Source organism: Lipotes vexillifer, unplaced genomic scaffold (assembly GCF_000442215.2).
Source record: "Lipotes vexillifer unplaced genomic scaffold, Lipotes_vexillifer_v1.1 scaffold655, whole genome shotgun sequence".
Lineage (NCBI taxonomy): Eukaryota > Metazoa > Chordata > Mammalia > Artiodactyla > Lipotidae > Lipotes > Lipotes vexillifer.
Window position 1 is genome coordinate 2245951 of NW_006788208.1, and position 26031 is coordinate 2271981.

A 26031-nucleotide genomic window follows, 5' to 3' on the forward strand; every position below is an offset into this window, starting at 1 on the left:
GTTATATCTGAAAGTGAGAATAATAAGGCCCAACACACCTAGTTTCCAAGGTTGCCATGTACATATGAGGTGAACTTGTATTTTTGAGGATGTTTTAGCCATGGTGTAAGAGGATGGTCGTAACTCTAACCAACACTGAGTTCCTTCAAGTTTAAATAAGATAGTATGAGCATTTCAAGCTATATATTAATAAATGCTAAAATTTTATTGTTATTTCAGACGTTTTTAATTTATAGAAGTAAAGTATTATTGATCAGTTTAAAGTATCATTTATGCCCAAGTCCGTCTCTCTTTTCACCTTTCCCCACGCCCCTTCTCCCAGACAATGACTATGATGAATTGGATAGAAATCTGTCTTCCAGTTTTTAAGTCGTATTTTACTAAATTTAGCATACTATCAACTCTAAAAAGACTCATATTTTGTGTAACATTAACAAAAAAAACAACAGTTAAACTATACACATAGATTGTAAGGTGCCTCCCAATTTCAGATTGTTAAAATGTGAAGATAAATGTGCACCTTAAAATCAGTGGATTACAGTAGTTTCCCACACATATATGTATCCATTAAAAATATAGAATGTTTTTAATTTAAGGTTATCATCTACAGACATTTTATACCCTTAGCTTTTAAGATCAATATTATTTTTCAGCTTGAGAGTACTGCTCCAGTGCACTGATGGCCATCCTTGAGGGAGATGGGAGATGCCTGGTGTGCACACTTCTCTTGCTGTTATGACCCTACTCCATGCTGAGGCCAACTTACCTTTCATCATGTGTTTCCCTCCTTACAAATCATTAGGAGTATCAATTTTCAGAATAAATAGTATCAAACTCTACATGTGTTCTCAGTTGAGTTTTTAACCAAGTATTGTTTTTGAAATCTTTTCATCTTAATACACATAAAGCTAATTCAGTCATTAATATATAGAGTCATATAGTAGTCCATTGACTGAATATGCCATATTTGCTTCTCAGTTCCCTTCCTGGTAGATATTTAGGTTGTTTTCCAATGTTTTGCTCTTATACTGTTGCAACTAATATGTTCGTACTTTGTGTCCAGTTGTGTGAGAGTTTCTTTAGGGTATATGCCAGAAAGTATCAATAGAATCCAGGATCCTGGATGCTGCCCAAATGGCTCCATTGCACAGGTCTTGCAAACCCACACACCAAACCTGGTCCACAGGCTTTATTTCTACAGCTTGTGAGCTAAGAATGGTTTGTGCATTTTATTTTTTTTAATTTATTTTTGGCTGTGTTGGGTCTTCATTGCAGTGGCTTCTCGTTGCAGAGCACGGGCTCTAGGCACAGGGGCTTCAGGAACTGCAGAGCGCAGGCTCAGCAGTTGTGGCACATGGACTCAGCAGTGGTGGCTCAGAGGCTCTGGAGCGCAGGCTCAGTAGTTGTGGCACATGGGCTTAGTTGCTCCGCAGCATGTGGGATCTTCCCAGACCAGGGCTCGAACCCGTGTCCCCTGCATTGGCAGGCAGATTCTTAACCACTGCGCCACCAGGGAAGCCCAGTTTGTGCGTTTTAAATGGTTGTGTAGGTCCATATGCAATATCCTCAGTGTTGCCTCTTGGCCCTCAAAGCCTAACATATTTGCTATCTGGAACTTTAATTTGCAGACCCCCGTTCTACAGGCAAACTGCACTAATTTACAGTCCCACATGCAGTGGTTGAGAATTCCTGTGTTCTTACATTCTCATGTATACTGGATATTGTTAGACTTTTAAGATTTTGACAGTCTTGTGAGTTGAATGGTGATATCTCTTTGCCTTAACTTGCGTTTTGGGGGTTTCCATGGTTATTAATAAGGGAGCACCTCTTAGTATGTTTATTGGCTGTCTTCTTTGTGACTCACCCAATCGTGTGCTTTCTCTCTTTTCCTAAAAGGTAGTTTGTCTTTCTTAAATTCGTTGTTGTAGTGCTACATAGATTCTGGATATTATCCATTAACTACTATATATATCGCAAATATCCTCTCTCAGGTAATATTTTGTTATTCCAATTTGTCTGTGATGGCTTTTGACGTTATATTTTGATGTGGCCAGAACTATCAGTTTTTTTCACTTACGGTCAACATTTAATTTGCACTCACGTTTAAGAAATTATTTCCCACCCTGAAGTAATAAAAATATTCTCCCCTATCTTCTTATAATTATTTTAAATTTTTGCCTTTAGATCTTTAACCCGTCTCAACTTACTGTTTATATATAGTATAAGTTGGATGAAATGCATTATTTAAACAAAACAAATCAGTTTTTCTCATCCAGATTTATGTGACATTTTTAAAACTTTGAGATGTGTAGTTGGTTTCATCTACAAAGCAAAGAGGTCAATTCAGATTTTCTAATTTATAAATAATGTTTTTAAATGAGAAGTAATTAATTCAGTGAAAGAAAGCACTATAACTAAATTTTCAAAAGTGAAAGTGTTACTTCTGTACTACCCAAAAAGTCTAGGGACTGAAGTCACTTCTCCAGGTCACTGGAGATTTTGCTTAAACATTATCGACAATTGCTTTATTATCCTGTATGTCCTCAGACTGTCAGTCACTAACATGAGCTCTATCAAGTTAGCCTAATTCGATTCAGCACAGTTTTACTGAGTCTCAACTACTCTGTATAAGTACTAACCTATGTATAAGGCCATAGTGGGAAAGGGCTTAATCTCTGTCCTCTCTGAGCCTAAACTAGTACAGAAGTTGGACTGGGTAAACACAAACACACAGATAAAAGCTGTGATTCAAGACCTAATGATACAAGTGATAAGAGGCACGAGGGCGTGCTGTGGTTTGCTGTGTGATCGATGCACATGATCAACATTTGCTTCCCAATCATTCCAGGTCAACCTGATCTGAAATTCTTAAAATATTGGGAGTAAAACAGCCGGAGATGGTTTGTGGAGCAACATACAAATGTGTGTGAAGGTGATAAGCCTGTGTTACATATGCATCGCATAACCTTCAAGACTGAACATTTAGAAGTTAAAATCTCTATTCCATAAGTCTGTCTTTAGGCTTGGATTTAGCTTTAAAAGAGCATTTTTGTTAAATGTATGAGTTTTAAATTTTTTTGTAAAATACTACAAAAGATTTTAACCTAAATTGGAAAAAAATTTTAAAACTCCACATAAATATACAAGCTCTGATTTGATTTTTATCCACGCTGGCCGGTGGTGGCACACAACCTGGGGAGCTCCTGATTTAGTCTTCTCAGGGACAAACAGGCATGTGCCAAGCAGAAAAAAACAAAAAATGTTCGGCTGCAGTTTGTTCTGGAATAAGAAACAGCAGGCCATTCCATCACCCCCTGGGGCCACCAGTTTGTCAGCCCACAGTGAAAATCAGGCTTAAGTGTATAGCAGATGCATATTTATAACCATTATCTACTGTTCCTGTAAAATGTCTCTCTCATTCGCCAGGTAGATATTCTGTATTTCTGTCCTGACTGATTGCAGTTTTGCCAAATGCTTATGAAATCTGTCTTTTCCCCCACTTTTGCCAATGATTTAGGGATAAGAACGATAAAGACAAGCAGTTGAAAGACTCTTTTTTTTTTTTTTTTTCTTCAGTGTTTTCCCCTTTATTATTGTTTCAAAGGAAAGCCCTGTGATGGGAATACTGAGAGAAAATGTAATTAAGCATTCATTGTGTATAGTCTTTTTGTTACCTTTGAAGTGCTTACATTAACACAGCAATCTCTTGATTTTGCTTCTGTAGCAGCAGCTTTCAGAAAATAGTCGTATTTTGCTGACAAAAATGGGCATTCCAGAGTGTAAATTAAATAACTTGATTTTATAGAATTCATTTAAAAGTGCATCTGTGGTGAGCATTTCCCATTTTACATTGCTCTGATTACACTTGACTTTTTGCTGACCTCTATGAAAAATGAAATTGTTTCTAACTACAGCGTGCAAGACAGCTTAGGAGAGTGTGATTATAAATGGTAAAAAGGAAAAGAAAACCACAAGATGATGAGGTGTTGACCAGATTCCTGCTTTGCTTCTACTGTATCCTTGAAAATAATGTTAAAAATAGAAATTATTAATAAAGTTCACAGTAGAGAAAGAAATAAGATTAAAGGTGACATTTCAGTTAAAGGGCTATCTTTAAGCTATATAAAAAGGAAAAGAAAATAATAAGAAACTTTAGAAGAGAAATGGAAATGAAAAAGGATAGGTGGATAGGGTGGGTGCAGGACTATATGCAGAGTTGGAGAGAATGCAAAACAGGATTGGAAGCTACAGAGATAGAAATTCTCAATCAAGAAGACCCATTCAGGGCTTCCCTGGTGGCGCAGTGGTTGAGAATCTGCCTGCTAATGCAGGGGACACGGGTTCGAGCCCTGGCCTGGGAGGATCCCACATGCCGCGGTGCAACTAGGCCCGTGAGCCACAACTACTGAGCCTGCGCGTCTGGAGCCTGTGGTCTGCAACAAGAGAGGCCGCGATAGTGAGAGGCCCGCGCACCGCGATGAAGAGTGGCCCCCGCTTGCCACAACTAGAGAAAGCCCTCGCACAGAAACGAAGACGCAACACAGCAAAAATAAAAAGAAGACCCATTCTAAGATGGTAAAGCCACCCTCTTGAGAAAATACACCATAACTTTCAGCAGCCTGAATCATGCTAACCTAGTCTCTCCCTTCAGTAGAGAGAATGAGAACCCTTGTGTGTTGCACAGAGGGGTTGTGTCACAACAAAATTGGAGGAAATAATGATGCTGGGGAACACACTGCTTCAGTCATTTATTGAATTTCATTGAAATGCATTATGGTTAAATGGAAGAAAACCAAGTTAATTATCTGTGGTTAAAGGTATCAAACTTAAACATAGCAAATTCGTTAGCTCAGGTGAATCTGGCTTTTTCAAGAGTGAGAGGAGAAGTTAGAGGAGAAGAGAGGTCGTGAGGAATCACAGTGGCTGAACGCCTCCTACCACATGCGGCGGGAGCCATACTGAACCTAGAGACATTGGTTTTGAAACCCACTAAGCTGGAAGGTCAGCACCCCACCAAGCAGTAGCTACCCCATTCATAAAAATTCTAGGAAGGAGACTTGCCAGGCTTGCAGAGATCTGATTTTCCGCACCAAATGCATTGTCAATGCCAAAAATATCTTGAGAACGGGTGTTGTAATCTGAGAAAAATTAAGAATTAGATACCTGGACTATTTTAATAGCTATTCTCGACTTTTTCATTGAAATCGGTGATTCATAATGTATCAATATTGATCACAAAATAAGGAAGTGGGTGTATTACATCCATTGTATATTGCATGATAGAGCAAATACATGTGTTGCATATTAATATAATGCAGTATTATGCATGAAAATAGAAATTTCTTGTTTTAAAGCATTGCACATACTAAATACCGCTGTGTTGAGAGTATATGTGTGCTTTATTTAACAAAGCTCAAGAGGAAATGAAAGGATATATCATTAGCCATTTTTCCCCTGAAATTACATCTTTAAGAAAAAATAGTGATTTAGAATTCCATGCCCCATTATAAATTTAAATGTTAATATAAATTATGAAAGATAAACAATGCACACAACAGGTGGACTGTGTAATTTAGAACCAGCAAAGCGTAAAGGTAAAAGGGTTTCATGCAAATGATGAAGGTCTTGTGATTCAATGTGACAAATCCCTGTAAAAATCCTTTTGTTATATCAGTATTTAATATAAAACTGTGAACCTCATTTAATGGCTATGAAAAGCCTTTTGGCACAGTACGGATGGTACTGGTAGGCAGACATTGGCTGAAAATAGGACTCAGACATCAACGTAACGGGTTTAGGTTAACGAGCATTACCTCAGCTTTCTATAAAAACAGAACAAACAACAGAAACAACAAAAAGCAACACTGAGAGGACTGAGGAATAGTTCTTGCTTTCAGAATTAGGGTCTGTCCCCCACTCCCATTAATATGGGGGATGGGGGGAGAAATGGCTGACACCCAAGTCAGCCTACAAGCTCAAGTCCAAGTCCGCATAGCACTCGGTTTGTAGGAAAATAATGTCTCACTGACAATGTAAATTAAATATGATGGAAACCAAGCTGCCACCCTCCCTTCACTTCTGTTTCTTTATCACGGTGGTGGTTGCCAACTTATTAGAGTCCGAGAAAAAAACTACAAAGTAATTCTCACCTCCTGGCAATCAGCTGCAGACCTAGCCTCTCCGGCATCTTCTATTTCCACTCCAGAGAAACATCAAAGCCAGACCCCAAGTGCCAAGTCCTCACTTTAGCACAGGGCCCTACTCGTCAGGAACACGGTGACAAGGATCCATAACCATCCGTGTCCACACAGAGTTTCAAGGAAACTCGAACTCCACACACATTTTTAAATACGGTTTCTGTTTTTGCCATCATGTCTTCATGTTAACTAAGCAGGAAAGACTGAACATTCAGATAGTGAATGAACCTAGGTTTAATGAAGTTTAAAGCAAACTTTAAACTTTCCCATATATTGTGCTTAAATTTATTACCAAAACCCTCCCCAAGAGCTTGTCTCAACGCTCTTAGCGAGGGGCTTTCTACCTGCAAAGCCCCTTCAGCAAAGCCAAAGTGTTTCCTTTCTGAGTCTTGCCTTCTCTCTACCATGAAAATCAAACTCTTATCTCCATGAAAAAGAGAATGTGCAGCTAGAATCCCCCATCTATTTCTCTGTCCTTCTGCCCCGAGGGTAGCTTTTTCCTCTTTCCTCCAAAAAGGAGGTATAAAATGTACTGTTTTTTAAATTAAGGTAACAAAACATTACATATTTAATAACTTTTGTCAAACTGCACTTAACAGTATCCTGTTACTATTTCAATGAGCGAGCTTAAAATAACTGCATTACCTGCATAAAAAACCAGAACATCTGAAAGAAAAATTTTAACAGAGAAGAAAAGAATGCCATCATTCTGTGATTATTACAACCTCCCTCTCACACCTCCCGACCTCCCTTGGTGGCATTTGGGCAAACTGCCAGCCCCCAGGCCTACCTCTCAGGCTCCCCCAGCCTCCCAGGCACCCATGCTCTGGCCATACTCACCTGCTCACCAGGTCCCTAGTTAGCCCCATACTCCCAAGGCCCTGTCTTCCCTCATGCCACCTGGAAAGACTTTCTCACAATTCCCTTCCTGCCAAAAACCTCCTTCTCCTTGGTATCTTGCTATCCTGGTAGCACCTGGCTGGACTCATGATCAGCCCCTCATGATCTTAAATGAGCAGTGTTCAGAAGAGGCACCCAGACGCATTGGCCCAGATCAGCTCTGAGAAATCGGAGTGCTCAGGTGGCACAGAACCGAACCTGGGATACTCTGGTCGAGTTTAGTTTCTGGTTGTCAGTCTTCACACACTTGTGCCCCCGCTCCAAGCCCCTGCTCCCATTTTCCTTCACATCCCTGCTTTCTGAGAGGAAATAAGAACGTTTTCTGGGGATGAAGCATGAGGGAGGTAGAAGGGAGGCGGTGTGTTTCAATGATGGTGGCACGTCAGACCATCGTTGGTGTGTTGACAACCAAGACCTGCAACCACTTCTTGTCTGAACTTGACGGGGATAGAGCCTTGCTAGGGGCCGACACGGACGAGGGGCAGCCTGCAGAGAGCTGTGTAGCTGCCTGAGAGGTGTAGGTAGAGAGAGTCTGAAAGATTTCCCCCCACCCCCAAGAACCAGTCTCCCTTAGCCTCCACCTGGAATGGCAGAACTTCCAAACTTCCTTGAGAGTTGAAAGCCCCTGAGTAGGAAGAACACTACTGCTGGAACAAGGGCCCAAATTAGAGACCAGATAGAGAGTAGAGGGGGTTGAATGGGCGCCCCACAAAAATATATCCATGTCCTAACTCCCAGGCTTGTGAATGTGACCTTATTTGGGAAAATGGTCATTTTAATTTAATAAGGATCTTGAGATGAGATTAATCTGGATTATCCAGTTAAGCCTCAAGTCCAATAACAAGTGTCCTTGTAAGAGAAGGGTGAGGACAAGATGCAGGGAGTATGAGGAAAAGACAGAGACAGAGATTGTGGAGTGAGGCTGCTGCAAGTCAGGCAATGCCTGGGGCCACGAGATGCTGGAAGAGGCAAGAAAGGATCCTCCCCTAGAGCCTTTGGAGGGAGTGTGATCCTGCTGACAGCTCGATTTTGGACTTCTGGCCTCCAGAACTGTCATAGAATCCCCTTCTGTTGTTTTAAGTCACAAAGCTAGTGCAATTTGTTGCAGCAGCCCCAGGAAACTAAAACAAGGGGTGTCACTGAGAACCAGAGATCTTAGCAGGAGCTGCAGGAACTGAGGTAACCAATTCAGCAGACAGAAAGCCCAGCGTCCCCCAAATAAGTGCCATCACTGCCCCTGATGGGGGACAGAGGACCAGTCACATGGCCACAGTGGACCAGAGGCCAATGACAATCACACCTTTGACTTTAAACCAGACCTACAAAGAAAAGGAGCATTTATTCAAATGTAACTAAGTTTTAAAGGACAAAATTGGATTCATGTAGCAGGATTCGGTTTTCAGCCATCAACACAAATGGAGGGCTTATGGACTACATTCAACTGATATGTAAAAATATGCAGAAAACTGTTTTAGCGTCGCATATCTAAGTTTACGTCTGTGTATTTTCATATAGGCTATACCACACGCCAGGGTTCTTGCGGGAGGATTAAATGAAAAAATACTAGAGCTGCAATTTGTCCAGCTATTATTATTATAGCCATTATATTTTACAAATGAGAGCACTGAAATTCACAGTGGGCTAGTGGTTGCCACGTAGCTGGTGACTCAGAGCCTATTTGCCAGCCACGGTCTCCAGCCACATTGCTCTTTTCCACCAGCTGCCAACCCACGTCTGCTTAATTCGATTGTGAACTTCGTAGCAGTGAGCACGGTATCGCATTTATGTTCCTAACGAGGCAGTATCTGACACAGCGACAGCGTCCAATTTAATCGAATAGCATAACCTTGCTGTGGTTAGGTAGCCTGCCATCTGTCTGGTGTTGGGAAAATAATTAAAAATAAAATCTCCTGACAATCCAGAAAACCTCCACCAAGGTAGACAAGATAGAAAACAGTTTTATTATTGAATAGCACTAAACCAGACTGTGATGGGCGTCACGGGCAATCCAGCAAAGTGATCGCAAAGACAGAAAACCGTGTCACCCTTTGATACACATCCCCACAACACATCCATTCTCTCAGGATGAAAACAAGTAGTCCTCAGGCAAGAAGACTCGATGGCATCATTTGTTAAATACAGCTCCCCCTAAATTCACCTGGTAACTGGGACGTCCCTCTGTGATAGCTAATTGCCTTTACCCGAAGGAAAATAAAACTTTTCATATCTCCATGATAAACAGGTAGTTTTGCAACATGGGTCCAGGTGGCTAAGTTATATTCCCAACTTCCCATGGAGAAGGGGAGACAGGGCACTCTTCCTGGGTTGTAAAATGATGAGACTTATTTAGCTTTTAAAAAGATCTGTGTACATCTCAAAGGGACAGAATTTATAAGCATAAGTTTTCAAGGAAATGCGCTAAGCGAAGGGAGGGGAACTGTGGCTTTCCCTTTTTTAATCAGGGAAATTATTTTTTTCTTTTTAGATTTGTGTTGGCCCTTTCCCTGGGGAGATAGGAAAGCCTGTTAGGTTAGGACACAGAGCCAGGGCTGCTTCCAGTGCCCAGGAGAGACAGAAGTGGTGTGAGACAGCTCAGATTCACAGCGGAGCCCTTCAGGTGGCCACTCTGAGTCTGGGAGAGGAAACAGGAGAAGGGAGACTCCTCCCCTGAGAGTACTTTCGATGATAACGTCAAGGTCAACCTCAAGGTCACAGGACAAGGGCTAGACTTGGAGTGAACTATGAAATGTCCTGTATAGAATAATGTCTGGTTTAGAGTAAGCCTGAATATATCTGTGCCCAGATGTGCACAGTGTGGTGGACGTGGTGACATCAGTAAAAATCTGTGGTCTAATAGAGAACAGACATGTGGTTGCCAAGGGCGAGGAGGTATGCGGAAGGGATGGATTGGGAGTTTGGGGTCAGCAGATGCAGGCTATTATATACAGAATTGATAAACAACAAGGTCCTACTGTTGTTCCTATAATACAGGGAACTATATTCAATATCCTGTAATAAACCATAATGGAAAAGTATATAAAAAGGTATATATATATATATATATGTGTGTGTGTGTGTGTGTGTGTGTGTATTACTTTGCTGTACAGCAGAAATTAACACAACATTGTAAATCAACTATGCTTCAATTTTAAAAAAATTAAACAAGAAAAAAAATCTATGTTCTAGACCATTCTGTATCCTCTTTAAGTTCTGGTAGGATCCCAAAGGATGTGGCTGTTCACAGGAAGAGTGCTGGCAATTGTCTTGAGCCAAACATTGTCAAAACTTCATAGTAGTTGAGGCTTTTTTTTCCCCTTGTTATATGCTCATTAAACTTGGAAAACAGCTAGCCGTTAACTTCTGTATAATAATCTCTCTGGTGCTTAAGAGTCATGACTAAATTGCCTCGATTTTCTTACCTTTGTGCTTAACAGTCTAATAGTAACAAATGGGAATAATTTGCCAAGAGGGAAATTAAAAGGAAGAATATATATTAAGAATGAAAAAGATTATCAAATGAATGTGGTACTTTAGAGAATTCAAAGTTGAAAAGGGACTAGAAATTAAAATATTTTTAAAATTCTACTTTTTCCTTGTTTTCTTTCTTTTACCGTATTTACCCATTCCAAATGAAGTATATGCCTTTTTTTTAATTTGGGAAAATATAGTGAAAAACAAAAAAAAAGGGAGGGGGAGGCCATTTTTTTCACAAAGACAGGCACCGTTAACATTTCTAAAGTACCTCCTCCTAGCATTTTCTCTATTATTTCTTTTTGTACATACTTGCACTTGTACCATATATACTCTCATTTAATACTGTAAGCATTTTTTCTACTGTTAAAATTCATGAGTGTATTAGTTATCTATTGCTATAGAACAAATTATGAACAACTTAAGAGCTTACAACAATAAACATCTATTATCTCACGTGGATTCTGCAGGTCAGGAATCTGAGACAGGCTTAGCTGGATGTTTCTGTAGTTCAGAGTGTCCCATGAGTTTGCAGTCAAGATGTTAGCTGGGGCTTCAGTCACCTGAAGGCTTTACTAGGACTGAAGGATCCACTTCTGAGGTGGGTCAGTCACATGGCTGTGGCAGGAGGCCTCAGCTCATTGCCACATGGGCCTCTCCATAGGGACACGGCACCTGGCCATAGGACACGGCACCTGGCTTCCAGCAGAGTGCGTGATCCAAGGGGGAGCGAGGTGAAAGCCACAATGTCTTTTACTACCTAGCCTCATAAGTCACACACAGTCCTTTCCATAACCTATTGGTTATACAGACCAGCCATATTCAATGTGTAAGGGGATACACAAGACTGTGAACACCAGTGACTCACAATGTTGGAGACTAGTTACCACAATGGATTTGTAATGGCTGCATGAATTTTACAATAGAGATCTCTATAACTGTATTAGCTATTTATATAAGGTTAGATGTTATTTCCAGTATTTCATTATTACAAATAATCTCTCAAGCACTTTTGTATATAAAGGTTTTCATTAGTACTTCAGGTTATTTTCTTTGAGTACAGTCTTAGAAGTAAGATTGTTGAGTTATTTTTTTAAAGTTTTCTTAATTTTCATTTTAAATCAGTTTTATAAAGCAAATTAATATTTTATATTGTTTATTTCAGTTAACAGATACATTTCCTTTAATGTCTTTGCTATAAGTATCTTAAAATACCTATGCAGTGATTCACAACTCATGTTTAATGCATTCTATATAAGTGTATATTTTAGGCAGATATTCTATATCATATATATAATATTTTGATACTTATGGCGTGTGGGTTTTTTCATTGCTATTTAACCATTTTATAGATCCTCCTGAGTTTGTTTGTCGCTGTTATTTTGGACAACTTAGAACTTGATGAAGATCTAAAGAAGCTTAAACAAGTAAGTAATGTATGGGGGATTCTTTAAATCGGCATTAAAAAAATAAGGGCAAAACGTGCTTACAGGTAGTGTTAAAGCAGTTCAAGGTTCAAAGTAAAAAAAGATAGATTTTAATAAATTAAGGCAATCTGAGTTGGCAAATAATTTTCTTCTAAGTTTAACCTTCTCTAATATCAACAAAGGAAATTTTTATTGCCCTATGATTATCCTAGGAATATTTTTTATATCATTATTTTGAGTAAAATTAAGATGGACATAGTATAGTAAACTGAATTTAGATTCTCCTTCTGCCATTAAATGAAGATAGCTTGGAAATGAAGTGCCTCAGGGCCAGATTGCCATTTGGCATAATTACATGTAATACTCTTGATCATCATCATAAAAATATTAAGCATAAACTTGCCTGACCACTAGACATTAAAAGAGAATTTAGTCTGGGTGCCCAAAGTGGTTATAAGAAATGGGATAGAATAATTGATCAACTGTGTGCCCAGTTGTAGATTAAAATAGATTGGGTGTTATGGCATTGATAATCATGTTCCAAAAATGTAAATGTAAATGTGTGAAGATTATGTTATTGATGTTGGCAGAAAGATTACAGGTGTGATTAGCTATTCTCATAGTTTTTGTTCCATGGAAGATACTTGGCTTGAATATTTGACTCTGTCAAAGAGAAGAGACCCTTTGAGAAGCAGAATTTATAAAAGGGGGGAGCCTGGATAAATATTCTTGGCTTACCCTCCCCAGCACTTCAATAGTTGGAATTATTAACATGCCAGTGAAGATCCTATCTGGAATTTTAGGAAAGCCCTATACATTCAGAATTTTCAAGTTGGATAGAGTTGTCTATTTTTAAAAAAACAAAGACATAACCTATTTAAATTTTTGTTGTTATTTATATATCTGAAAATCACTTTAAGCATTTCATTTTTTTACTCTTGTTTATTTCCAAAGCCTATGCTTTTAACCAAGGGCAGTCAATAAAGAAAAAAGAAACAAACATATTTGATATAAAGATGCCCACTGCGATCATATCAAGGAAGGATTTAAATTCTTCCCTGTCCTGGGGCTACACAGGCAAATGGTTATCTGAGTGTGATGGGCATGATTTCTTCCAGATCTTTTCAATTTGTGGCAACAGTGGTAGGTTCTTCAAATGAGGGTTGGGAAGTTCTTTATGCCATTGATGCAAATACTTCCCATGGTTTCTAGTTGTAGAAGAAATATGTAATTAGTGAGTTCAAAATTGAAATTGACCAACCATATAATTAGACACAACCAATAAATATCTCTTGCTGTATAACCACCTTAGTCCTTGCTTTACAAATCTGGTATTTATTTCAGGATTTAAATGATTTTACTCTATTTTTATTATTCCCAGAGAAGAGGATGGGGAAAATGTGAAAAAATAGTTGATTTTCTTAATGTTTCAAGTTCCAGAAAGCACTCTGTATCCCAAAGTCTGTTTTTATTCAGTTTAAACTTGTTTTTTCCGTCTTTGACCCTTTCCACCAACTACTCTGTAGGTTCTTAGAGTTACAGTCACGTTTGTGTGAGCACTGGCTCAGTGCCAGGTACTTTGTATTTTCATTTATTTAAATTTCACAGCAACCATGTGATGCTAGTATTGTTAATAGCTTCATCTTACAGGTGAGGAAACTAAGGCACAGAGAAGTAACTTGCCTAAGGTCTCACTGCTAATCAGTGGCAGAGGTAGGATTTGAACCCAGGCAATTTGGACCAAAAGCCCAGACTCAGCCTCTATGCTATATTGAGTCACATTAAAGCTATATAAATGCCAAACATGAGTCATGCCATTGTGGAGGCTCATTCATAAGACTGTTAGTGACTTGTTGATAAATAATGATATCTTAGATGACAGAGATGTCATTATATTCATGAAATAACCATTGATGTGACAGGCAGTTTCTTGAGGAATGGAGGTGAATTAAGCTACCCAATCATTAAAACTATCCAAAAGGCAGATGATCTAGTTAGAGGCACTGGAGTTAGGACTTTGGCAGAAGCCAAGAGCTGAGATGCTTACCATTCACTCCACATGATGGCAGACACTGGCCAAAGCACCTTTTCCCTCGGGGACCTTCTGGAGCAGTGACCCTCCTTAGACACAGACATAAGGTGCTTGCAGCATGTTAACATTTTAGAGAGGTCTCTAGAGACTTAATGTACTTTATTATGATTGTGGTAAAAACAATTGTGTTAAAATATACATGTTGGTGCATAGACATTTTTCAAGAGTAATAGAAAACGTGTGAGCCACCTCTAAAATGGAGACGTTAAATATGAAACACTTGAACGGGGGCTATTAGAAAAAGTCACTTCTCATGCTTGGGAGAAGAATTATGTCCCTGGAGGTGGATGGGATAGGAGACAATGGTAGAAAGCTGAATGGTACAGTGAAGAAACTAGAATGGGAGAAGAGAAAGAAGTGAAGAAGTGAATGAGGAAAACATCCAAGAGATGAAATTAAAGGAAAGAGCACAGATTATTAATCTAAGCCAGTGATGAAGGGGGAGAAATGTGACCGAATGCTGCATCAGACTGCTCCATGCGCCAGAGCTCTTGTGGAGAAGCTCCCGTAGGCAAGCACAGTCTGAGGATCAATGGTGCTGGAACCGTATCCTTCTTAAGTAGAAACATGCTACTTACTGTTTCCCCATTATTTTCTGAAGTTGCCTCCTTGCCCTTTAAGACAGTGGTTTCCAGCCAGGGATGCTAACCCGTGAGGCTCTTCAGGAGAAACTATGGGACCAGCAGCCTTCTTTAACACTTCAGGAAACCTAAAAGGAATTGTGCATTTACCCGACTAAAATGCCTACTTCAATACTTATAGCTGGAAATTTGTGAATTCTAGGCAGCAGCACTGCTTCCCTAATGCTAATGCTCTGAAGGCTCTTCATATATGCTTTTCTTTAAGGGAAAAGAAGCAACGTTGAATTATTTATTGCTTAATAAAGGCATTTTGATAGAAACTTTTTTAAAGAGAGGACTCAGAGGGCAATAATTAAAGGGCTCCTTGGGGATGACTTTGGGTAGGTTCTGATGTAAATGCTCATTCCCAGGCCACCTGTCTCCATGCCATCACCAGTGTTTTGCCTTTATAGCCACTAATGTAGCTTTTCCTTTGTCACTCTCCAAAATAAATAATGCTCTGAAAAAACATGCCAATTATGCATTCACATAAAATTCATCTATTGCTTTCCTAGCAGCACTATAGCAGTAGCAATCATTTCCTAGCTGCCATAATTTATGTGACCCCGTATCTAATTAAATAGAGACCATGATTCTCTTTCAGCATCACCAAAACCCAATAGAGGAACTGGAGATAGATAGAGATAGAAATAGAGATATATAATGGGTTTTTACATAAGATCAGAAAGTGGACTAGAAATGAGTTTGTCTGTAAATGTATAATTTGGCTGCCGAGAAGCCAGATCAGTTCATATAGAGGCTAAAAACCCCCTTGACCTACTGCTGTCCTCTAAACAGCAGTAGGAGACAATGACCTTCATGCTCTGTGATGTAGCAAAGACACTGGAGAATGTAGGTGGAGTTTTGCAAACTTTGAAAAGGAAGAGAATTCTTGCAGCTTTAATGATTTTTGCAAATTCAGTGCAAGACAGATATAAAGGGTTTTCTTTTAAGCAGTAGAAGATTCATTAAACTATGAGGGGAAAAAAAGACCCATAGAGAAGCCTCAGGGAAAAGCAGCATTGAAAAGGGAAGTAGAGGTAGTCTGTGTAGATTAAGTTCAAAGCTCTGCAATTAAAACTGTTTCCCCAGCTCTGTATTAAGTCCCATTTGAGTCTTGTCTGGTTCAAATTTGATAATGTTTGGTCTTTTATGACATCCAATGCATAGTGAGGGGTGGACATGTAAAGAGACTTCTCTCTCTCGTTGATTATGATTTTAACAAGACAACAAAAATCTCAGTCCTTTTAAAAATATGAGCTCCAAAAAAAAAAATATATGAGCTCTGGGTTAATGTTTCTCCGTAGCCTTACCTGGGGGCTTTCATTTTCATCTCTGTCTTGTCTCCTGTATTGAAGTCATTCTGGATTTAGGGCAACAGCAAGGGGACAGAGTAGCCACTCAGCTCAGCACTGCTTGCCATCTCCTGATCTGAGTCGGGCCTTCAGTCTTCTTAGTACTTTTTCCATCTCACAGGAGTGAACTCAAACGAATGTAACATGAAAGAAGGATGCAACTGTTACAATAATAAATATTCCCTATTGAAAACTACCTGGTGCCAGGCACTTCATATGCAATTACTGAATTTAATTCTAAATGTTAAAGACACAGAAACTAACATTCAGGGAGATAAATTTCTTGCCCAATTTCATATAATGTGTAAAGTGCTTAAGTTGGGATAATAAGGGCTTTCTCACCCCAATGCAGGTGACACACAACCTGCTCAGAGAATCAGTTCATTCATTCATTCTAAGGCGAGTGTCTGGAAAATGGGTTGGTTGAGATGCTTGCATTTTTGGATCAGCAGATTCTCTCCCTGTGGATGTGTAGATTGGAGGTCAAATTGTAATCAGAATATAGCTCAGTGAGCTGGGAATCAATGTGTGGTGTGGAGAAGGAGGGTTGTGTGATTCAAATGCATAATGGCATCAGGCTAGTGTCACTGAGGTATTCCTTTTACTAGATCTCCCCATTTTTGTAATCCTGGGGTCTGAATGCCCATCTGCTGTACTTCAGATGTTGTGTTACGGGCACCAGACATAATGATGAACAAGACATTGTTCCCGCCTTCAAATAGCTTATGAACTGGTGGCAGAAAGTGACAACTAAACAGATACTACAAACTGTGGAGCACAAAGGAGACACACATAACAGATGATGAAATTAGATATGTTTTCTCCCAAGTGTGGCACAGACTAAAATCTGTAATTCCCATCTAGGTGAAGGAAGTTAGAAGAAGGCAGTGTAAAGAAGCATGCTTGAGACCAAGAGAACAGCAAACTTTTTCTTTAGGCAAGAAAAAGCATAGTGGCTTTTTGGAGGCCACTAGGAGTTCACTGTGACTCAAGTATAGAGCAAGGGAGAAAATGGTGAGCTGGACAAACAAGCAGGGACCAGCAGAGGAAATGCCATGAGCAGTGCTAAACCACTAGATATTACCCTGTGGGCATTTAAGCCAAGAGCGACATAATCTCCCCTATGTTTTTTTTTTTTTTAATCAAAGTTTAGTTACTGTACAATATTATATGTTATAGGTATACAATATAGTGATTCACAGTTTTTAAAGGTTATATTCCATTTATAGTTATTATAAAATATTGGCTATATTCCCCATGTTGTACAATATATCCTTGTATCTTATTCATTTTTTAGATAATAGTTTGTACCTCTTAATCCTCTACCCCTAAATTGCCCTTCCCCCTTCCCTCTCCTCATTGGTAACCACTGGTTTGTTCTCTATGTCTGTGAGTCTGCTTCTTTTTTGTTATGTTCGCTAGTTTGCTGTAGTTTTTAGATTCCACATATAAGTGATACCATGCATTATTTGTCTTTCTTTGTCTGACTTATTTCACTTAGCATAATATCCTCCAAGTCCATCCTTGTTGCTGCAGATGGCAAAATTTCATTCTTTTTTCCCCTACATTCTTCAGTTCAGAGAATGAATTGAAGGGCACCTAGACTGAAGGTAGGAGAGCCAATCCCTGAAGCAGATGGTGATTGCAGTCTCAACTAAAGGAAATAGAGATGAGGGAATGTGAAGGAGTGGTGACGTACAGAAGAGGGAATGCAGAGGGTAGGATCTGGTGACCCATCGGATGTAAGATGAGCAAAGGTTGGAGACAAGAGCATCACCCAGGTTTCTAGATTGCCCCAGATGTGCCAAGGCAGAGGATGCAGAAGAAGGAAGAATTTTGGGGTTTGTTTGTTTTATTTTGGGGAGTGGGGGGGGGGTCATAATTTCCATGAGATGCCTGGGAAATATCTATGAGACAATGTCTGTGGATAGATGTAAGGGTTAAAACTTAGGCGGAGTATCGGGGCTGAGACAGATATGGGAGAGAAGCAAAAATTAACATGCAGGTGGTAAGTTAAGCCTTTAGAAATCATGAGTTTCCCAAGGAAAGAATGGTTCCCTGAGGCACAGCAAATGAATCCAGTGAGCCAATGAGAAAGAGCCTGAAATGGGAATGAGAAGCCCAAGAGGTAGGAGGAAAGAGTAGAACGTGTGTGTCATCAAGAACAAGACTGTGGTCCACAATCTCAGAGACTTCAGAGAGGTCAAAGGTGGTCACCATAGCAAACAATCCTAATTACAATAGCATCAGAAAAAATAAAATACTTAGGAAAAAACATAACCAAGGAAGTGTAAGATTTCTGCCCTGAAAACTATAAAACATTGCTGAAAGAAATTACAGAAGACACAAATAAAAGACACTGTGTTCATGGCTTGGAGAGGATATGGAGAAATTGGAAGACTTGTGCATTTGTTGGGGGTGTAAAATGGTGCAGCCGCTATGGAAAACAGCATGAGGTTCCTCAAAAAATTAAAAATAGAAATGATCCAGCAATACCACTTCTGGGTATATATCCAAAAGAATTGAAAGTAGGATCTCATTGCAGCGTTACTCACAATAGCCAAGAGGTGGAAGCGACCAAAATGTCCATTGACAGATGAATGACTAAAGAGAATGTGGTATATACGTAAAGTAGAATATTATTCATTCTGACATGCAACAACATGGATGAACCTTGAGGACATTATGCTCAGTGAAATAAGCCAGTGACAAAATGATAAATGCTGTATGATTCCATTTATATGAGGTATCTAACGTAATCAAATTCATAGAAACAGAAAATAGAGTGAGGGTTGAAAGGGGCAAAGAGGAGTTGTTGTTCAATGGCTATAGAGTTTTAGTTTTAAAAGATGAAAAGGTTTTAGAGACCTTTTGCACAACAATATGGATGTACTTAACGCTACTGAACTGTACCCTTAAAAATGACTAAGATGATAAATGTGATGTTATGTGTTTCTGACCACAGGTTTTTTTTTAATTTTGATAAAAGATTGGTCACCATATTGGTAAGGTGGTGAGAGCAGGCTCAGGGATTCTGATGGTGCAGAAGCTGAGTTGCAGAAGGTGAGGAGTGATGACTGCTGAGAAAGTAAAGACGGACTGTTAACCTTTTCCTCTCAGACTTCTCATGCTCTAAGTTTCCAGACAGACCACCTGGTTACGGACTGATTCTTAATTTTTGTAGCTATGTAGTAACATCATTTACTACAGTGCTACCCAACCGTTTTTTTTCCCATTGCGGTTTGCACAGAGAGTGACATTTGTACAACAACTGGGAATCACACGCAGCTGGAGGCATCCAACACTAGGATTTCTGCTGCTCCGGGAAAAACTCAGCTGCCCAGGGGCCAAGGATCAATACCCCAAAGAAGCTATAAATCATCGGTGGCTGAGCTGGAATGCTCAGCATTTTACTCAAAGCCTTTGATGTAACCCAACTCCACTTGAAGCCACTCTCTCAGTCTTTTGGTCAGAGATGACTCTTTTGTTGTCAGTTTACATATTATTACCCATAATTTAACATAACTTAAATCTCAAAAGCTCATCTTATATAGCACTTGATCTGCTATTTCTGATAGAGCTTCATTGTTAGGCTTCTTTTAAAAAATAAATTCTTATGCCACATTAAGACATAAACAACAATAAGATCTGTTTAAAGAGATGAAGGAGCTAAGACTGAGAACTATTCAGATCAGGGTTCAAGCTAATAGGTCACAACAGAAGCTAAAAATTTGAGGATATCAATTATCAGCATAAGAAAACAGCCTAGAGTGGGGAGGGACAGACAAGATGGGGGTACAAACTACCCTGTATAAAATAAATAAGCTACAGGGATACGTTGTACAGCACAGGGAATATGGCCAGTATTTTATAATACCTATAAAAATGGAGTATAACCTTTAAAACTTGTGAATCACTGTGTTATATACCGAAACTTACATAATATTATAAATCACCTATACCTCAATTTTAAAAAGAAAAAGAAAAAAAAAAAAGACAGCAGCCTAGAAATCTAGAAGTCAATGCAAAAATGGTGAGCAGCCAACTGGAATTTTGGAGTTAAACAGGTACTAGTCAGGGATCCGGGAAGTCAAAACAAAACAGACAGGGTACCTGTTAGAATTGATGTCTTCCTATTACGGGTTGAATTGTGTCCCTCAAATAGAGATACTGAAGCCCTAACTCCCAGTACCTGTGAATGTGACCTTATTTAAAAATAGGGTATTTGCAGTTGAAATCAAGTTAAGGTGAGGTCATTAGGGTGGCCCCTAATCCAATATGATTGCTGTCCTTATACAAAAAGGAGAAGAGAGACACACAGATACAGAGACTAGAGCGATGCATGTACAAGCTAAGGAACACCTGGGGTGTGGACCGTCACCAGAAACTAGGAGAAAGTCTTGAAACAGACCCTCCCTCAGAACCTCCAGAAGGAACCAAGCCCATAGACACTTTGATTTGGGATTTTCAGCCTCCAAAACTGAGATAGTAAATTTCTGCTGTTTCAAGCCACCAGTTTTGGGTACTATGTTACAGCAGCCCTTGGAAACTAATACACCCCCTGGCCTCAAAAACAAAGGACCGCTTTTGGCCACCAGGAAGTAACAGAGCTGAAAGATAGTGGGTACTTTCAGGATGGCGGGCAGCTTTCACCAACCGAGAACAGCTTTCTCAACAGATGGACTTATTTCCTTTTGCCCTTAATCAAACAAGTCCCATAATAATAAATGTTATAAATTTGAGACTTTCTTGGAAGAAGGGTTTCTCTGAGCCCTTCCAAAATTTCATTCTATGTGTGATTGACCCAAACCAGATCACTTTTAGAGGCTGTTGTTTTCAGAAACCTTGCTCTTTGCCTCATCCCCTGGCACTCAGGACGGTTAATAAGGCAGCTCAAGTCTCTCTTGACATTGAACAAACATAAAATGGCGGGCCTAAGACTGTTCAAGTTTACATTGATGAGTTGTCAGTTGTGTCAATTGTGCTAATTCAGAATTACTTTTATTACAGTTTATCACAGCACTCTACAAGATAACCTCTCAATTTTTTTCTCTTAAATTCTGAAGTATCTTTAATGAGAAAGGCATTCTTACAAAATCAGATGGCTCTTGACATTATTATGATTTTTTTTTTTTAAGTGAGGTTTGGAGGGAAAATGTGTACAAACCAGGCAAGAGGGTTACTCTTCAGCATATCCGGTCCTCAGACCCCTGCCCAGCCATGGAGACACTATCTCACTTTGCTTTCTTTAATCACGAGAACAAAAATTTTAAACACCAACAGCGCTTTTTTTCCTGAGATCCTTTCACAGGCCATGGGAAACTAGATGGTTATGGTTCTAAGAAAAAAACGTGACAATTGGTTTTCAGTTTTCTGCAGTGTCTTGCAGTCATTGAATTGCAAACAGGCTCTTAGGTAGCTGCGTTCAGACATGTTTCAGGAGTGAGGTGGTGAATTTTGTCCTCTGTGTGCCCATACACACAACATGAGGTGTTGTCATTGCCTTGATTCCTTTGGGACTCAGGTTTCTCTCAGCCCATCTGTTCTTTATTCTGAGAAGTACTTAGCTATTCCACCCAAAACGTTTCTGCTATCTGCTTGTTCATTCAATTCCTTCAATCTTTGAGTCCCTACTGTGTGCAAAACACTGGGCCAGGCATTAAGGAGATAAGAATAAACAGTTAAATTTTCTGCTCTCATGGAGCTTAGGGTCTAATGGAGGAGTTGGACATCGATCAAATAATCAGAGCAGTGAATAAATATTTATAATGTGAGGTGAACTTTCTGCAGAAAAGAACGGCATTTGAGTGAGGAGTTAGAAGACCTTGACCCAGATGGGGGTCAGGGAAGTGGCGAAGGAGAAAGAGACTCTTGGGCTGAGTTATGAAGGAGGGGCAGCCGTGAACTTCATGGGGGGTGTTGATAGGGAAAGGGAGGGGAGAGTATTCCAGAGAGAAGGAAACATGTTCAGCATGACCCCAGAAAAAAGTGGTGTAAAGTGAGTATAGAAAAGTAAGTGGGGCATAGACCATGCAGCACCTTGAGAAACATGCCAAGAACTTTCCCCTTGGGGACTTCCCTGGCGGTCCAGTGGTTAAGAGTCTACACTTCAATGCAGGGGTGCGGGTTCAATCCCTGGTCAGGGAACTAAGGTCCCACATGCCACGTGGCATGGCCAAAAAAAAAAAAAGAACTTTTCCCTTTGCCCCCAGAACAATAGGAAGCCACTGAAGGCTTTTGCGATGGGAGGCAGTGTGAATGGGAGAGCTGTTTGGGAAGCGAAATCAGCAGGGACTTGGGGAATGTTTAGATTTAAGGACATAAATGAGAGTCTCAAGGATGACTCCTGGTTTCAGGTTCATCTCCTTGGATGGATGATGATACCATTCACAGAACCAGGAAACATTAGCACAGAACTGTATTTGTGGGAAAAGATCATCACTCAGTCTTGGATATGTTGAGTTTGTGATGGGTTTGAGACTCAGCAGAGACACCTAATACTTGGTTGCATGTGTAGGTCTAGAGTCTAGGAGCAAGGGCTGGCTGGCTAGAGATAAAAATATGGACGTTCCATATCATTCTCAGTTGTTTATCTAGTGCCTGCCATGTGCCAGGCACTGTTCTAGGCCTAAGGGGTAAGTCAGCAAAAAACAGACAGAAATGTCTGCCCTCTTTGATTCTTCAGTCCTAGTGACGCTCTCTGTAGTAGTGGGAGTTGTAAATCTGGATGAGACTGTATAGGGTGGGGGGAAAGGAAATCCCGCAGCCTTAAGGAAGAATAATGATGCTGGTGCTTAATGTTGCTGGCACTTTGCCTTAGGGAAACACAAATAATCCATCTTTGTTTTTGTCCCACGTAAATGTTTGTTCTGTTACAAATAATCAACACTTTTTCTGTCTCAAATTCAACCTCCCGGTGGGAGAAGAATCTGATTGGTCCAGCTTGTCAACATCATTCCTTTTAGGCTGGAATTTTGTACCTCTGCCTCTCAATGCTGGTCAGCCATACAGAAAGCCATCAGCTTTGAACTGATGGGTAGATCCAGACCAAATCACAAAGTGGGCTCCCCTGAAATGTGGCTGGTTTCCTAAGACAGCCATTTCTTCTCCTAACTCTCCACCCTGGCCTCTGCTCTGGAGGAGCTAGACCCCAAAGAAGGAGATGTGAAAGAAGAGACCAGGTCCCCTTCCCAGTTCTAGAAAGGAAGTCATACTTGTGGGGCTGGGGTAGGGTAGGGGAGCAAGGCTTGAATCACAGATGAGACTGGATTGCCCTGGACTGATGTTTTTATAACCAAAGGTGGCCAGAAAGCTATGGAACTTATCTAAGAAGGGCAACCAGTCTTTTTCTTTATTCATAACTGAAGGTTGATGGTTTCATTGCCGGACTTTCCTTACATTCTACCCGCTACCCTTGCTCAGTAAGAGTCACAGTAGGAGACGGGGCATGGCTGGCATCCTCACTCACAGCCATATGATGATTGAATATTTTTTACTCCGATATTAAAAGAATGACTTAGATTATTACTAAGAAATGAGAAATGTATATTATTTTATTTGATGTTATCCCTATTTCCATGTTGTTTTACATAAAATATGTTAATGTGAATTTTCATAGTGCATCTAATAAGCCCTTTGCCCTCAAAGTATGCAAAATTGAACAACTGTACAATCTACCACAGGCATACTCAGGAATGATACTTGGAAAGTGCATGATGGTTGCCTGAGAAGGAATTACTTAAGAGGACAGAGCATGGGTGGGAGTTCAAGACCCCAATGTGGAGACTCCAGTACAAAATATGTGTCTTCCAAACCTCCGATTTAAAGTGTGGGATTTATTTTATAGTAAATCCCATCACTGACACTAGTTATCTGTAAACTAAGGTGGAACAAATAAAGAAATTTATGGAGATAATGAGAGTCAGATTTCACACAGTCAGAGAAAGAAGTTACAGATAAGCAAAGGGAAGATGCCAGAATGAACCCTCTGGCAATTGGAATAGGAGTATCAGTATGAACTCAGTTATTGTAAGATAGATAGATATATAGATGCATAAATAGATCTATAGATACATAGATACATCAGTAGATATATAGACATAGATATGTAGATAGATACATGGATACAAGGGTGGATACATATATACAGCTCTATGGTTACATAAGATACAAACATAGTAAGTAGATACTAAATATAGATACAAGGGCTCATATACATACATATATTTCCTAGGTCTTTCCTCTGCGCGAGCCTAGAAGCAGTGACATGCCAGTAACATCAAGAAAACACATTCCTAAAATTTTCGTTTCTAAAAACCATTCTCCAATAGAACAAATCAATATTCTTTGGAGAAATGACTGATTCTAGAGTTGAGGCAGGTAAAACACAAGATGAGACTTAAGTGTAATCCTGGATGGGATTCTGAAACAGAAAAAAAGACATTCCTGCAAAATCCGGGGAATTCCAAAGCAGTTCTGCATTTTGGTTCAAAGTGTTTGACCAAGGTTAATTTTTTGGTTTTGATCAATGTCCTATGGTTATGTAAGATACTAACATAAGAAAAAGCTGGGTCAAGAGTGTACAGGAACTCTCTGTACTATCTTTGCAACTATTATGTACATTTAAAATTATTTCAAAATAAAGAGGTTTGTTTTTTTTTTTAAACAGGCTAAGAATTTTCTATGGTAAACTCTAATAACACTATATAGAGACATAAACTGGCTGCTCTGTTGCCCTGTTCAAAGACTCTTATGTTTGTGAAGTTTATACCATAGATATGTTGTATAGAATTTATAGTCAGTTACGATTTTTCTTTTTATCTTATAAAGTTGGAAGCATAGACTTCATCAGGAACAAAATGGTTTTTTATGGTTTTGTTTCTGATAGAAAATCTGATGTGGCTTGTCATTTCTCTTCATCTTAGTAATATAATTCATCTGAAATTGGAAGAGTCATTTGTGCTGGTTCATATGGCTGATGCCACGTTGTAAAGAACCTAAGGAAAGGGTAACCAAGTGATGAGAAATACCACAAACAGGTCACTTCAGCCTGTTTGTGGGACACCCTTGATGCTGCCTTTTTTTGTTCTTCATCTCGTCACCATTGTGTTATCCTTGTCTCTTGTGTAAAAACATACAGTGAGGCATGAGGCCACAGAGAGTCCTGCCCTTAATTAAAAATTGTCAGCTTAGTAGGGGAAAGATACACAGAATTAAGGAGTTATAGTGCAAAGCCCTGAGCACTAGGGTTGAAGACCCAGGGAGCCTGGGGGAAGACGTGCCTAACTCAGGTTGGAGCCAGGTCGAGAAGATATGTCTAAAAATAATGAATCAAATTTTATTAGGAAAGTGGGAAAATGCATTCCATATAAAAGAAATAGCAGGTGCAAAATTGCAGAAGTAGGGGCTTCCCTGGTGGCGCAGTGGTTGAGAGTCCGCCTGCCAATGCAGGGGACACGGGTTCGTGCCCCGGTCCGGGAAGATCCCACATGCCGCGGAGCAGCTGGGCCCGTGAGCCGTGGCTGCTGAGCCTGTGCATCCGGAGCCTGTGCTCCTCAACGGGAGAGGCCACAGCAGTGAGAGGCCCGCGTACCGCAAAAAAAAAAAAAAAAGAAAGAAAGAAAAAAAAAGTTTCTATGACTCAGTAAATTCCCTAATGGAAACAACTGTGTCTCGGTTGAATAATGCAAGACAGATAACGATGTAAAATAGAGGTGTTTGGACCTAGAGGAAAAAACATGCAAAAGCAAACTATATTCATTACTGCTATCTCAAGGAAACCGTTCATTGCATTAGTGGGATTTTAAGGGACAATAATGTAAAGAAAAACAACCATTCAACATCATTTGGTATTCTGGTTTTTAGATAGTTTTCTTTCTTTTACTGTCTTGTTAACATTTTCTGCCAGCTTAGGTTTGTTGCAAATAGTACCTACATTACTGCACAAAGAACCTTCTGCAGGACATTTAA

At 39.7% G+C, this 26031-nt stretch overlaps 1 protein-coding gene across 1 annotated transcript in view; it reads left to right on the plus strand.

Annotated features, from left to right (window-relative positions):
• NALCN (sodium leak channel, non-selective) overlaps window positions 1–26031 on the plus strand; it is a 282677-nt gene that overhangs the window by 158346 nt on the left and 98300 nt on the right. The window contains exon 14 of the mRNA XM_007461528.1: window positions 11921–11995. Within this exon, the coding sequence (XP_007461590.1) occupies window positions 11921–11995 (75 nt within the window). The remainder of the gene's footprint in view (window positions 1–11920; window positions 11996–26031) is intronic.